The 16,451-nt window shown below is 48.2% G+C and overlaps 1 protein-coding gene across 1 annotated transcript; it reads left to right on the top strand.

Moving 5' to 3' along the window:
- Positions 1–10,200: 10,200 nt before the first annotated feature.
- Positions 10,201–14,920, top strand: LOC146009117 (uncharacterized). The gene is made up of 2 exons (XM_083149183.1): positions 10,201–10,937; positions 11,854–14,920. The coding sequence occupies exons 1-2, from the start codon at positions 10,518–10,520 to the stop codon at positions 12,406–12,408; spliced, it is 975 nt and encodes a 324-aa protein (XP_083005309.1). The 5' UTR covers positions 10,201–10,517; the 3' UTR covers positions 12,409–14,920.
- Positions 14,921–16,451: the final 1,531 nt, after the last annotated feature.

The following is a 16,451-nucleotide window of genomic DNA, read 5'->3' as shown; positions in this document are numbered from 1 at the left end:
CTAACCCTTTGGGTTTTTGTTTTGAATCTGTATGTTTTTTGGAAAGAAAAAAACATAAAACAGCTAAAATCACAGAAGATTTTTTTTTTCTGTTTCTACAGTATTATTAAGCTCAATAACATTAATTTCCAATCTGTTCTGAACCAGGCTTGCCTACCTTCCCGGAATGGCCAGGAGCCTCCCGGAAATCGTGTCCACCTCCCCACCCCCTGGAAGGTAGGCAAGTCTCCCGCTTTGTGGTAGCCCCCGCTCCCCCAATGCCTGCTGGTTTAATTACTGTAAATCGCGGGTCCGCGCAGAGGGGGTGGGGCTAAAATGACGCGGTCACGGCATTTCGCTTCATTTAAGACCCGCCCCCTCTCCGCGGCCCGCGAATCACAGAGTTTTCCGGCATGGGGGGTGGGGCCAAGTGATATCAGCCTTGCTCCTGCACCCCTGACTTGTTGCCTCTCCGTGCTTCTCCCGGAGAGGTGAATTTTAAAGTAGGCAAGTATGTTCTGAACACCACACACTATTGTTTTTGGGCCAAAAGGTTGCACCGAGGTAGCTGGATGACTATGCTTGTGGGCGGCACAAACACATGGCACTGCAGTGGCAGACAGGATAGCAGTTTTAAATACAAGGCCCCAAAGAGCACATAATGCAAAGGAAAAAAAGTTTAATAAACCCATCATTTCGGCGGCAGATGTTCCCACTGGAACAAGCTGGCCAAGTTCTTCAAATCATAAAACCTCCATTTTTGATGAATTTTCACATTTCACAAGTGGCAAGAGGAAGATGATTTTTGAAAGACGTGATTCTTAAAAATGATGCTGTTGAAAAAAAGATGTGTTTTTTTAAAAAAAAAAAGATGCTGTTTAAATAAGATGATTTTTGAATGATGATTTTTGAAAAAGATGATAAAAAAAAAAGAGGCTTGTAGCTGGTGAAGACAGACTAAAGTATAGAACGGGCAAGAGTGAGATTCGGTCAGAAATCAATTTGAGCAGCACTCAGGACAGCACTCCTCTACAGCAACAGCGCACATGACAGCAACCCTTTATATTTCTATGGCGCACACAGGACGGCACACTTTTACAGTAACAGCACACAGGACAGCAACTCTGTATTAGTGTTTCTACATCACACATAGGACAGCGCCCCTGTCCCTTTAGTCTTGCTCCAGGACTACTGCATCTTCGGTTGACAAGGTTATCCCACACTAGTTCGGATTGTCTTTAACCCACCGAGTTAGTACACAGCACAGCAGACATGCAGCAGCACCCCTGGACTGATAGGGCAAACAAAGAAAAGAGGTGCAAGATGGAATACTCTGTGGGCCCTCCCACCCACCCTTATTTTGTATAAGCAGAACATGTGCACTTTATCAAACCAATCATTTCAGTGACAGGGTTTGACACACAACTGAGGCTTAAATGATTGGTTCGTTTGGACCCTCACAAAAAATAAAAAGCAATTAATCCCTCCTTGCACAAACTGGCTCTAAAGAGGCAAGATGTCGTCCTTATCCTCATCCTATGATTCCTCACCCCCAGCTGCACTAAACACTCTTTCGGAGTACGCACTGTAGGGGGGGGGGGGGGGGGGGGGCAATTTGAATAAAATAAAGCCAGTTTGTGCAAAGGCCTCCAAATTGCCTCTTTTTCCTGTCAGTATACATATGGACTGTCAAACATGGCTACTTGTATGCTATCACCGATATATTCCGCCACCATTCTATCAATGATGGCATCATCATATACAGTGACAGTAGACATGTCAGTAATTGTTGGCAGATCCTTTAGTCCAGACCAGATTTCCAAAGTTGCTCCTAACTGCCCTGCATTACTGCCAGCTGGTTGTCTAGGATTTTTTTTTTTGCAGCCCCAGTTGCAAGAGAAAATGAAGGAGGAGCTGTTGCTGTGTCATGATCCGCTTCTACTGACAATTTTCTCACCAGTAGGTCTTTGCACCTCTGAAACGAGGCACTGTGATTCCATCCTTTGCACCTCTGTAGACTTGTGTCCACAGGAAACAGAGATACAACGTAACCTTTAAACCTAGGATCAAGCATGGTGGCCAAAATGTAACACTCTGGTTTCAACAGATTGACCATCCGTGAATCCTGGCAAAGAGAATGGAGGGCTCCATCTACAAGTCTCACACACTTGGAGGAATCGCTCCTCCTTCAACTTCTCCAGCTGTTTTTACAAAATAATGATATGGGGTATTACCTGACTCAAGCAGGTAACTTCATGTGTGGCAAGTTGGAAAGGTTGGAGAACCTTGCACAACCTGGAAAGAGTCAGATGCATCCCCCTTTGCCTATGTCATAGGTCAGTGATGGCTAACCTTGAGACTCCAGCTGTTGTCAAACTAAACATTCCAGCATGCCCTGCATGGCCAAATAGAAAAACTGTAGCAGAGCATGCTGTGATGTGTAGTTCAACAACATCTGGAGTGACAAGGTTAGCCATCAAGGTCATAGGTGGATGTATAGGCTTGAATGGCCTTTTGCTGCTCAACCATCTTCTGAAATATATAGAAGGTTGAATTCCATCTCGTTACCACCTCTTGCTTCAGGTGATGGCAGAGTCGGTTGAGGAGTGTTTTCTGGTGCTCCAGTCGCTGAATGTCGAAAGTGGCCTGAAATTTTTTGACCGAACAAAAGCATCTCCTGCATGTCCCTGTCATTTTTCAAAAAATTAGCACTACCAAATTTATTGTGTGAGCAAAACATGGGACGTGCTGGAATTTCCCCCGATGTAATGCTCACACAATATTGGTAGCGATGTCAGATACCTCAAATCCCCCAGTACAGTCTAAGTGGGGTAAGCCATTGTGCGATGATGTCCCTCAGTTTCTCTAAGAGGTTCTCAGCGGTGTGCCTCTTATATATACTGGTGATATACAGCATTTGTGAGACGCCACTGCTGGTGCCACTGCTGTTGTTTCTGCGGAAGGTAATACATCAACCCAGAGGGCTGTTACAGTCATGTAGTCCTTAGTTTGCTCTGTTCCACTTGTCCACATGTCCGTGGTTAAGTGGACAGTGTTACAATGGCATGTTCCAGGAAACAAAGGACACTTTTCTTAATGTCCCTGTACAGTCTGGGAATCGCTTCTTGGATTTGACATACCCTTCATATCATCCCTATCCCCTACTTTGGGTAAACCCACTAAAGAATCTGAAATAGGGTGACTAGATTAGAAACATGCTAGCAATAAACGAATGTTTGCCTATGACATACAGTTTTACTTTCCTTTTGTAAGAGTGCTCATGTAAAGTCATCAGTTCAAAATGGCTGCTCAGTGCTCAGAGAGGGCCTGCAATCTAGGAGTATCCAAACAAGAAGAGTACGGTAAGGACCGATGCAAGTTATCAATAACAAGGAAGGTCCATACACATGTCAGTTCTCAAGATGGGTTTGTAGTGCACCATGATGTGCCAAACCTAGGTCAGACTCTTCAGCAGCAAATTAACCTCAGCAGCTGTTGTAATAGTAATAATATGTTGGCCACTTTCTCCTAAAGTCACTCCTTGAGCTAATCCATTCAGAATGGTGCCCTTAATATTAAAAGCCGTGAATAGATATGTTAAGAGCTTTGCGAGTCATACACAAGTGTCAAGTGTATCTAATAAAAACACAATGATATATATGCGGAAGCTGTTATTATTTGTTATCATCCATATAAGAGGAGGTGGAACCCATCACTGAAACTGCTAGTCTGAGTCTCATGATCAGCATGGAGACACTGAAGCAGAAGACGTTCCTGAGATGGGAGCAGCACATGGCTGGATGTAAATGTCATGCTATTGGATCACTTCCAATGACGCATTGTCTTACTGTGAGAGGCTCCTTTCCACTGATGCAATGGAAGTGGCTACCTTCATGTATGAGCTGCACTCAAAATGCAACGGGCAAAGTGGTACAGACATAGGTGGTTGCTCAGTAAGTGTTAGTGCCCCAGGCTATTAAACCGGCCCTGCTGCATCATTTCACAGGTCAACAAATCTTTACAGTATGATTAGTGAGGCAGATGGGAAACATGTTCATGAACAGAGTTATGTATGAAACAGTGGCGTAAGTTTGTCCCAGTTGCCCGGAGGCAAATTGATTATTGGTGCCCCCCCCCCCACACACACACATACACACGTTATTCAAAATATATATAGTCTGTTAGGAAATATATATTATATAGTGTATGTATATACAGGGAGAGTGAGAGAACACACATATATATATACTAGGTGATTCATCGCGCCCTACGGGCGCTCTTCACACCGTCGTAAGGGCTGCGCCCCCTTAATTTGTGAACGTTTGTATATGAGAAATATGGTTAGAATTGTATGAAAGATGCCCTGTATTGCAACTTAGGTGTCTGCGAATCGCGGGAGGGGGGGTCGCGGAGGGTGCCGCGAATTGCAGGAGGGGGGGTCGCGGGGGGTGCCGCGAATTGCAGGAGGGGGGTTGTGGGGGGGTGGATGCTGCGAATTGCGGGAGGGGAGGGATTGCAGAGAATCGCGGGAGGGGGGTCGCGGGGTGGGTTGCCGCAAATCGCGGGAGGGGGGTTACGGGGGCGGGGGTTGCGGCGAATCATGGTAGGGGGGGTCGCAAGGGGTGTGCCGTGAATCACGGGAGGGGGGGTCACGGGGTGGGGTGCCGAGAATCGCGGGGAGGTGTGTGTGTGCCGCGAATCGCGGGGGGGGGGGGTTGCGGGGGGGTGTGACGCGAATCGCCACAAGAAAAATCAACCCAGAAAGGTCAACACATGTAAATGTTGACATAAGTGTGGCCACTTCATTGGTGTCCATGTTGACACATGACAATGAATATGAAAACATTCAAAAAATGAAATAAATCTTCAAAAACTCATGTCAACCTTTTTCATTGTCGACCATAGCCGTGCCAGTGTTTTGCATGTGCCATTTAATCCTGGGGGTGCCGCGATTTGCGGGAGGGGGGGGGTTGCTGGGGGTGGGTGCCGCGAATCGCGGGAGAGCGGGGTTCATGGGGGTTCCGGCGGGGGGTTGCCGCGAATTGCGGGAGGGGGGGGGGGGGGTCGCGGGGGGTGTGACGCGAATCGCCACAAGAAAAAAATCAACACAGAAAGGTCAACACATGTAAATGTTGACATAAGTGTGGCACTTCATTGGTGTCCATGTCGACACATGAGAATGAATATGAAAATATTCAAAAAATGACAAAAAAAACGTCAAAAACTCATGTCAACCTTTTTCATTTTCGACCATAGCCATGTCAGTGTTTTCCATGTGCAATTTAATTCTGGAGCTGCCGCGAATCACGGGGGGGTGCCGCGAATTGCGGGAGGGGGGGTCGCGGGGGTGGGTGCCGCGAATCGCGGGAGGGCGGGGTTCACAGGGGTTCCGGTGGGGGGTTGCCGCGAATTGCGGGAGGTGGGGGGTCACGGGGGGTGCCGCGAATCGCGGGAGGGGGGGTTGCGGGGGGGTGTGACGCGAATCGCCACAAGAAAAAATCAACACAGAAAGGTCAACACATGTAAATGTTGACATAAGTGTGCCACTTCATTGGTGTTCATGTCGACACATGACAATGAATATGAAAAAATTAAAAAAATTAAAAATAAATCTTCAAAAACTCATGTCAACCTTTTTCATTGTCGACCATAGCCATGTCAGTGTTTTGCATGTGCCATTTAATCCTGGGGCTGCCGCGAATCGCGGGAGGGGGGTCGCAGGGGGGGTGCCGCCAATCGTGCAAGGGGGGGTCGCGGGGGGGTTCTTTTTGCCGCGAATCGCGGGAGGGAGGTCGCGGGGGGGGTGTTTTTTCCGCGAATCGGGGGGGGGGGGTCACGGGGGAGGGTTTGCCGCGATTCGCGGGAGGGGGGGGGTCGCGGGGTGGTGGTTATGCCGCGAATTGCGGGAGGGGTCGGGTTCTTTTTGCAGCGAATCGCGGGAGGGGGGGTCGCGGGGGTGTTTTTGCTGCGAATCGCGGGAGGGGGGGTCGCGGGGGTGTTTTTGCTGCGAATCGCGGTAGGGGGGGTCGCGGGTGTTTTTGCCGCGAATCGCGGGAGGGGGGGCGCGCGGGGGGGGGAGGTTTTGCCGCAAATCGCGGGAGGGGGGCGCTCACCTGGTGGCTGTGGAGTAGCAGTGCTGGGCAACATGGGAAGGCAGTGGGTGTCTGGCACTGTCTGTGGGCTCACTGGGCTGGTTCTCTGTCACATACCTCCCAACATGACCCTCTCCAGGAGGGACACAATGCTCTGTTTCTAGACTTCCCCTTAATGTATGATTGCCATCACCTGTTTTAAACAGGTTAATTTCTCAGAAAGGTGTTCAGCACAGATGAAGGCAATCACACATTAAGAGGAAAGTCCAGGAACAGAGCGTTATAGACACAGACACCCACTTTGAGTGACAGATGTAGCCAAATATATAGGAGATATATATATTTCAGAACTCAGCCACAGATGCAATTTTATGGCTCTCCATTAATGGTTTTAAACTGTCAGTGGTGGAGAGGTGCCCCCTTGAGAGCAGGAGCCCGGCAGATGACTCCATTGCCTCCCAGAGTTCTGCCTCTGGTATGAAATCATGGGGGAAATTTAATACGATGAGACATTCAGAAAGTGAGAGATTTAGTAAGAAATCTCCAGGTTTTTTTTTAAAGTGGCAATCATTTACACTGCAAAACCAGATTGATTTTAAAGTGTAAATGATTGCCGCTTTAAAAAAACTGTAGATTTCTTACCAAAACTCGAATTTTCCGAATCTCTCATCCTATTAAATGTCACCCCATAAACCTTAATAAATGCAGATGTCCAGAAGGTAATCGTTAATGATTGGGTAAAATTATAAGAGTAAGGGCATGTGGCTAAGCACCATGGCTAGTTCCCACTATAAACCAGGTTCCAATATATGGGCAAGGGGCAAAAAAGCTCAGCATGCTTCTCCGCCTGGATACAGGTGGAATATCCCTTATCCGAAAGGCTCAGGACCACAAGCATTATGGATTTTTCCGGATTTTTAAATAATTTTTTTCCTCATACTTACCTGGTCCCCTGGTGGTGCCCAGATGGTCCCCCGACATCCACAGTCTCGGAGTCCATGGCAGCCTTCAGGATCCTCTTCATTGGCATTTCCAGTCCCAGGGGTGCATTGCACGAGTGTGTGGGCGCTCTAATGACGTCACCAGCGCATCTGCGCACTTGCGCAATACACCCCTGGGACCAGAGATGCAGCTGAAGAGGATCCTGAAGGCCGCCGTGGACATCGAGGATGAGGTAAATATGAAAATTTGGTACTTGTTTCCTAGAACGGCCACAGTCGTTACTACTCGTGTACCTTAAGTTAAGCCCGAAGCGTTGCGAGCACAGCGAGCCCCGCAAGGGGACGCGTATACCTGTGAAGTTATGCGCTGCGCTTCGGGCATAATCGCCCAGTGTGTATGAACCTTTACAATATACTTGGTTGCAGCTCTAGGGCAGGAATACTTGACTAGTTTGTTGTCTGCTAGTGAGGCTTTATGGAAAATGAGTGCACTGTGCAGCTGCTCCCTCAGTGGCAAACGACAGTCTAATAGCTACTGTGCACTTTGCAACCCCATACCTGCCACCCACCCCCCACAACCACCCCAACACCACCACTTTACAACCTACAGGGATCGAAGCAGGAGGATAAAGGGATTGAAACGAACAGAAATATTAGTAAAAAAAAAATCTGCAAAGGTTTCCATTCGATTACTTGGGAAGGTCACAGTATATGAGACGCTCCAAGCTATATATATATCACTGCCCTGTTAGACGACAGAGGTAACATAATCGTATCAGCTAATCCTCAGCCGACTGCGCGGATATGGAGCCAATGTGAGCTGCCAAAAGCAAAAGTAGCAGGAAACTAAGTACTAAGTGATGCTGTTTGTTGTGGAAATACTCTCCCTGCTAGGTCTAATGCGAAGGATTCTATTTATGAAATCTTGAAGAGAGATAAAGTGGAGAGTGATAAAGTACCAGCCAATCAGCTTCTCACTGCCATGTTACTGGGTGTGTTTGAAAAATAGCAGGAGCTGGTTGGCTGGTGCTTTATCTCTTTCCACTTTATTTCTCTCCGAGGCTTAGTGCTTAGACCCCCTAAAGGGCGTATGTATCAAAGCTTGCAGAAAGATAAAGTATAGAGAGATAAAACCAGTGAGATCCTGTCAGTTTACAGACTGTGTTTGAGTTGATTGGTTGGTACTTTATACCTCTCCACTTTATCTCTCTTCAGCGCAGAGCAATAGCGCTGAGACTACAATGCACATATCTCCAGAAAAATTGTGTGGCGGACATTTTTTGCCGGCGATTTCCGCCACACTACTGCCTTCATTGTTGGACAATGCAGAGGTAAGCATTAAAAAATAGCTGGAGTGTGTGTGCATTGTGGGGCTCCTGGAACTCAGGGGCCCATGTGCACCCATTATAAATACGCCACTGTATATGTCCCAAAATGTAATAGTCTGTGTGTTGCAGACAGAGAGTAGATAATAATAATTCTGCTACAAGATGTAAAGCAGCAATTGTTTTTAAGACATACCAAGGGAAACTTGTTGATATTCCTTGTTTCCGAGCGCAGCGAGCCATGCGAGGGGACGTGGTGAACATTTTTAGTGAACATTTTTAGTGCCCATGTCGAGTGTGTCGACAATCGGGTTGATAAAAGTGAAAAACCCCACGTTGACCATTTGATGACTGACATGGTTTTGATAAATTGACAGGGGCGGATTGGGACTTGATTCTGGGAGCACGGGGGGGGGGGGGGGGGGGGGGGGGTGGGGGGTGTTAGGCGGCCATATGTAATGTGCGGGGGGGAGGTGGTATGTAATGCACGTGGGCGGCGGCATTATGTAATGCGCGGGGGTGTCGGCGGGCGGCTCACCTGCTGCTGCTTCTTTCAGTGAGGTGAGTGAGACACTGGGGGAGCAGGGAAACCATGTGATGCTCCCCCAGTGGCTGCCGGGATCTCCCCTCTCCCCCACCATTAGGCCTTTAACCCCCCACCGCCGCCGACGACCGCCCTGCCAAGCGCCCTGCCCGTAATTAACAGCAGGGCAGCCGCCCGGCCGCATCTACACTCCGCCCGCCTGCACCTATTGGCCAGGCGCCCGGAAATGGCTATGCTGACTACGTAGCCAAAACTACGTTGGCAGCGTAGTGTAGCCACTAGCCAGGCGCCCGGCTAACATATAAGTACCCTATGCCCCTATAACAGGGGGACATGCAGCGTGAGGATAACAGTTTATAATGCAACTAAAATGTCTGTTTTATGAAGTGATTTGATCTAGTGAAGTGAACTAATAGTTCAAATAATATTTATTATTATTTACCCAGTATTCTTATTAGTAATTACTTGTTTGGATGTTAAAATTATTATTTTCCTACAAAATGCCTTGTTTGCGTGTGGTATGCCTGGGCCTGTGCGCTGTGTTACACTACATTGCTGTAGGTGTAGGTGTATACATTAGCTGCTCGCTTCCTTGCCTTTGCTCGCAGCGCACAGTAAGGCCCCATACACACCAGAAAGATTCATGCAAGATTAGGGTACAATTCGTCCTTCTTAACGACGGTTGTGCATGAATCTTATCACTATCGTTTGTTTTTTACTCACGATTGTGGTCGTTAACGATTGGATGCGCGCTCCCGTCAGCTCGTATGTCGCATTGGCGGTTTTGCCTCCTGCAGCAGAATCAGCCGATCCGACCGCAGATTGTGTGTTGATCATATGCACATCGTTAGCACATTGAGTGTGCTTCCGTCGTCGCGACCATCCATCCGATCCGTGTTTTCGCGCGAGTTCCTGGACACTCCTACCGCAGCCATATTGCCCCGTGGATGCAGCAGCGAAGGAGCACACGGCGTCTTCTACTGCGCGCACCTGACAGCAGGTAAGCAGGCCACCGCTGACCTCAACACCCCACCTGGGTCCCCGCTGCCCATACCAGGCCACCGCTGACCTCAACACCCCACCTGGGTCCCCGCTGCCCATACCAGGCCACCTCTGACCTCAACACCCCACCTGGGTCCCCGCTGCCCATACCAGGCCACCGCTGAACTCAACACCCCACCTGGGTCCCCGCTGCCCATACCAGGCCACCTCTGACCTCAACACCCCACCTGGGTCCCCGCTGCCCATACCAGGCCACCGCTGACCTCAACACCCCACCTGGGTCCCCGCTGCCCATACCAGGCCACCGCTGAACTCAACACCCCACCTGGGTCCCCGCTGCCCACTAATAAAGGTGGCCAGATGTATTATGCCAGCCCAGCCGCCAATCTTCCCCTGCGGCCTACCTACCAAATATTATGCCACCACCACTAAATGTAATGTAAAGATGATAAATGTATAGAAATATGATTTATTAAAATTTCTTAAATGTATAAAAACAAAACATTTATTTTTATTAATTATATACAGTTTAATGAAACATTTAATTTTAACTACTATTTATATTAACCAAACTATTGACATTTGAAAAATATGTACATAGACTATTGTCAAATTTTTTTTTTTTTTGGCAGGAATGTCCCAGGCACTGGCCAAAGAACAGGAGTTTGTGGAGGCATTCATAGAGAAATACCGCGAACTTGAATGCCTCTGGAAGACAAAGTCGAAAGACTATAGCAATAAAATCAAAAGAGCTCAAGCGCTGCAAGATCTCCTTGAATTTAGCAAGAGCTACAACCCAGAGGCTGATACGGAATGGGTCCGTAAAAAGATCCAGAATTTGCGGACTGTGTTTCTTAAGGAACATAAAAAAATACAGTCTTCCAAAAGGTCCGGTGCTGGTGCAGGAGAGGTGTATGAGACGTCGCTGTGGTATTACCACTTGCTGACCTTCACACTCAGCCAGGAGGTGCCAAGGCGAGGGCTCTGCATGATGGTGGAAGGCGAGGCGGATGACGTGACAGCGGCCATGGATGAAAGTTCCCAGCCGTTATCAGTAAGTACTGGTCCAATGTGTATATCACCCCTTTGCCCCATTTCTTTCTTTCAATCATTTTTTTGTTCCTTTATCCAAAAAGATTTTAAATGTGGTCTTCCTGCCAGGGGACAGCACCAACACCATTGAAATATGCCTTATATTGGTCCCTGACCTGTTTGGCTCGTGCTGTCCCCCGGTACTGCTGGGCCGGCATCTCCAGGGACACAATTGGGGCAACCTCCCTGGGATCATCTGGGTCCTCCGGCGGTGCTGGTCCTGCCGGGCGATGTGCCCTTTCTTTGCGGCGAAGTAAATTGTGCAGGACGCAGCACGCCATGACGGCCCAGTCAATTTTATCCAGCCGGAGGTTGATGGCTGTGTGGAAAATGCGGAATCTGCTGGCCATTATCCCGAATGCACTTTCCACAAGCCGGCGTGCCCTGGAGAGCCTGTAGTTGAACACCCGTTTGTCGTGGTCCAGTACACGCTTGGCATAGGGCTTCATGATGTGTTCATGAAGCCCAAATGCCTCGTCCGCAACAAATACAAAGTTCAGCCCATGCTTGGTTTGTTGAGCTGTGGGCAAGTGCATGGTGTTGGAGGCGAGCCTGTGGTAGAACTTGGTGTCCTTCAAAGTTCCACCATCTGAGGCCCGACCATTCCTGCCGACATCCACAAAGAGGAACTCGTAGTTCGCATTGACCACAGCCATCAGCACAATACTGAAGTACCCCTTGTAGTTGAAGTAGTACGAACCGCTGTGGGGTGGCTGATTGATCCGGACGTGTTTCCCATCGATGGCTCCTCCACAATTAGGAAAGTTCCACGCCTCATCAAATTCAGCAGCGATGTTTTGCCACTCCTGAACGGTGTTGGGGAACTGAAAAAAAGAGAAGGTGATGTTAACTAATTGTTGTTGTTTTCTTTTCCACAGACAACAAGTACAGAGATAGAGGTGGTCCACACCTCAACCCCTAATCCAACCCCAGAGCCACAAGACTCATCGGGAACAATCTATGGAGTTCCGGAAACCCCCACCCCGCCTCAACTATTTGGCAAAAAGAAAAAACGCAGAACCAAGGCAGTTCCTGAACAAGAACCCGATGATATTCTGGTTCGAGCCGAACAGGTGCTGCGTAGGCCATCTGATGAGTTTGACACCTTTGGAAAGTACATGGCTGATGGCTTACGGAAGCTACATCCGGACCAACAGATGGCGTTCGAACGCGTCACAAGCGAACTCCTGTTTATGGGCCGACAGGGCCGCCTGTCAATCAAAACCACACTGATGGGGCTTCTTCCATTGCACCAGACGCTGCAACAGATGCCTGCCGTACCCTCACCAGCCATTGCATCATTGCCTTTAAACACCCCGCCCAGACAATCCTGTACCCAACCTCAGACCCCACCCCGGTACAGTCACATGTATACAACATTGTTGGGAGACAGCACGAACCTGGATGATACACCGGTTTTGCAAGATTTATGACCGCATCCCATAGAATTATTTCGCAGTTGGCATGGAGTAGTATGTAACACGGTGCTTGTGGCGGAGATAATGGCCATGCTGACTTGTTGCATACTTGTAGAACAATGGGGCCGGGACCATTGTATATGCAGTATGCAACAGGTAATCATGAGTCCCTTTCTTTATCTGCGCTACAAGCGCCGTCTCTCTACTGCTCCATACTGCAAGGCAATGAGGCACTGGTTTGGTTTTAAGTTAAAATAATTTTAGTAGTTATGGCACTTTGCCTATGTTTTATATGCTATGTGTGTTCTTTCTATAGGTCCATGCTTGGAGCAGTATGGCACATGGTGCATGTTGTGCAGACAATGAAAGGACCTTCATGCTACAGTGGCGCAGAGTGCAGAGCAATGGGGCCGGGACCACTACTTCTGCACTATGCGCCATGGATGCATGAGGGTGCTTTTGTTGTCCGCGCTACATGCGTCGTCTGCCATACTGTCCCTTGCCGCATGGCAATGAAGCATTTGAAATGCCTTGTTATTTTTAGGGCACTTTGCCTATGTTTTATATGCTATGTGTGTTCTTTCTATAGGTCCATGCTTGGAGCAGTATGGCACATGGTGCATGTTGTGCAGACAATGAAAGGACCTTCATGCTACAGTGGCGCAGAGTGCAGAGCAATGGGGCCGGGACCACTACTTCTGCACTATGCGCCATGGATGCATGAGGGTGCTTTTGTTGTCCGCGCTACATGCGTCGTCTGCCATACTGTCCCTTGCCGCATGGCAATGAAGCATTTGAAATGCCTTGTTATTTTTAGGGCACTTTGCCTATGTTTTATATGCTATGTGTGTTCTTTCTATAGGTCCATGCTTGGAGCAGTATGGCACATGGTGCATGTTGTGCAGACAATGAAAGGACCTTCATGCTACAGTGGCGCAGAGTGCAGAGCAATGGGGCCGGGACCACTACTTCTGCACTATGCGCCATGGATGCATGAGGGTGCTTTTGTTGTCCGCGCTACATGCGTCGTCTGCCATACTGCCCCCTTGCTGCATTCCAGTCAATTAATATAATGTTCTTGCAATATTTAAATAAACAACATTACTATATAAGCATTTAGGATAACAATATTTAAATCAACACAAAGCACTTTTAAAAATTATGTGTACTCAATGTGCTGTATGACACATGGTACTTGTGGTACAGACAAAGGACATGGCCACGTGGCACATAGTGCATATCAATGGTGCCAGGACTATTGCATCTGCACTATGCATCACGTGAGGTGGAGGGGACATGCATTATCTGCACAAGCACCATGTGTCATACTGAGATCTACCTCATGTCCGAACAAAGACAATACATTTGCTTTATATTTTTGATATTTGCATAACTTTTTTGGCAATTTTTATATTTATACTGTAAAAAAAAAAAAAATTATCAGTATTTGTGAAACTCACAGTTCCATTATTTAAATAAAAAACGTTATCTTTTCACTACAAGTGTGTGGTATATTTTTCCTTACCTTGCAATACTGATGCTGCAGGACCTTCACGATGGCTTTACAGGTCTCCGGGATGATGAGTCCCAACGCTTGCGGGGAGATGATGGATCCAAACTTGAGGTCCGCCAGCGATCGTCCTGTAGCCAGAAACCTGAGGGTTACCACCAGCCGGTCCTCAGCAGGGATAGCCATCCGGTACTTGGTATCCTGCTTCTGGATGTGGGGGGTGACCAGACGCAGCAGCTCCTGGAAGGTCTCATCGTCCATGCGAAGGAAATTGCGATAATCCTGGGGATTATTCTCGCGAATCTCCATCAGCAGGGGCATATGAGACCGCGCTTGTCGTCCCAGGAGCCACTGCTTGGTCCAGCAGGATCGAGCCTTCCTACGCTGGGCCCTCATCCTCCTCACCCTGAGCACAACGTAGGAAAGCAGGAAATCTTGCTGGAACGAATCCATAATTCAAAAAAGCAAAATGGGGGAAAAAAACACACTTTGTTCAGCAATGCAAAAACAAAGCAGCCAAAAATAGCAATGTGCAGCGTTCTGCAGGAATGCAAAAACAAAGCAGCCAAAAATAGCAATGTGCAGCATTCAGAAGGAATGCAAAAACAAAGCAGACAAAAATAGCAATGTGCAGCGTTCAGCAGGTATACACCAAGCCTCACTAGTCACAAAGCAGAAATGAGGTCCTGCAAAATGGCTCCTAGTCTTGTTACCCTCCTCTGCTAGCCCAGCCCATAATTCTTTGTGTTCTTTTGTCCCCCCCTTGTCTCCCCTCTGGTAGCCCGGCCCTTTATTTACATTCCAAAAACGACCGTGACCAGTGCACTCACGATGCACTCACGATCCGCACATCCGACTGTCGTACGACCATCATGTGCGATGTCGTATCGTGAGTACATCGTTAGTAAATCGTATGGAACATAGAACACGATCGTTAGCACATCGTTAAAAGGCCACGGGAGAGCGCCGCAGGAAAGTGCACACAAAATCGTTAGACGATCGTTAGACGATCCTGATCTTTCTGGTGTGTATGGGGCCTAACATACGGTACTTGTCTGCTGATCAATGGAGTCTTTTGTCATCTCTGTTTTCACAGACGCTGTGGTTCTGCTCAGTGTGCTGTATGTTTATCTCATGCTGCTGTCTGTGTAGGAGTGTTCATTTATGAAAGAACACAATTCTACAAATAAAGGATATTAATTGTAATTGTAAGTCATAAAAGCAGGGACGTATCAAGGGGCTATACAATCTTGAATTCCGACTGTCCTGGCCTGGCCGGTTTTTGCCGTGCTCTATAATTTCTCAACAGGTGGAATGAAAGGTTTCTGCCTGTGGAGCAGTGAAAAGGGGGCTTGTCGGCGAAAACGTCTGTGGGTTGTTGAGAAACAATTCGACAATCCAAGGCAGTTTTCAACAAAACAGATCCAACTGGTTTTAAAGTCGGATCTGTATTGTTGAGATCCACCTTCAATGCTGTCGGAAACTGTTCCACTTTAGTAAATAGCGCCCGGGATTGAATACCCCCCCAAGGGTATAATGGGCCCGATGCTGAAAATGTTCAGGGCCCTATTATGAGAAGTGGAGAAGATGAGGCCAATGCCAGAGGCGGAACTACCATTGGTGCAGCAGGTGCATTCCACCAGGGCCCTGAAGGCTAAGGGCCCACTGCTACCACCCACTGCTGTGCTCCATGTTGTTAACTTGGATTGGAGTTGAGGAGGGGGGCCCAAATTATATTTTTGCACCTGGGCCAAATGACCACAAGTTCCGACACTGGCCAATGCCATGTAGATCCCATTCACTATAAGCACCAAAGTCTCAATAAATAAAGTGCAAACATTGCATAAATGTGTATATTAAAAATAAAATTGTAATACTTATGATGTATGGCCAACTATGTTGCTGTTTGGGGTTCCTGTCTTTTTTTTTTATGTTGGTTAATTTTGCTACAATTTTCTGTCTCAGTCTCAGCGGCAGATGTTCTAAGCTTTGGAGAGCGATAAAGTGGAGAGAGATTAAGTACTTGTCGATCAGCTCCTGTTTATGTTATAAGCCAGTGGTCGCCAACCCATTGCTCGTGAGCAGGTGGCTAGACCACTCTGCAGTCGCCCGCCCCTCCATTACCCGCTGCTGCTTTCCTTCTCCTTCTGAGAGGAGGAGAGCGCATCGTGCATCTCTCCTACCCCTCACTGTGCATCCCTGTGACTGGGCCATCCGCCAATCAGAGCTCGTGGGCCAGCAGCCAATCAGGAGCTGGCACACGAGCTTTGATTGGCAGACGGCCCTGTCACAAGGAAGTGAGGGGAAGGAGAGACGTGTGGTCTGCTTTGCTATCGTCCCCTGAGTAGGGAAGCAGTGGTGGCGACGACACAAACACCGGACACAGACAGTGGCACTACAGGGGGACACCGGACTGTCCTCTCCCTAGCAGCAGCAGTAACAAAAAGTGCTGCTGCTGGGAAACTGGCACTGTGGGGGCATACCTGGCACTGTGGGGCATACCTGTTTCTGTCAGTGAGGGGGTATACCTGGCACTGTGGGGCATACC

Source organism: Crinia signifera, chromosome 6 (genome assembly GCF_055691185.1).
Source record: "Crinia signifera chromosome 6, ASM5569118v1, whole genome shotgun sequence".
In the NCBI taxonomy this organism is placed as follows: Eukaryota; Metazoa; Chordata; class Amphibia; order Anura; family Myobatrachidae; genus Crinia; species Crinia signifera.
This window is presented reverse-complemented; position numbering and strand designations above follow the sequence as displayed.

Bases quoted from the DNA above. Each gene is read 5' to 3' on its own strand.
- LOC146009117 (XM_083149183.1), top strand. From the start codon at position 10,518: ATGTCCCAGGCACTGGCCAAAGAACAGGAGTTTGTGGAGGCATTCATA. The intron at 10,938-11,853 runs GTAAGTACTGGT...TCTTTTCCACAG, and splicing joins AAAGTTCCCAGCCGTTATCA to ACAACAAGTACAGAGATAGA.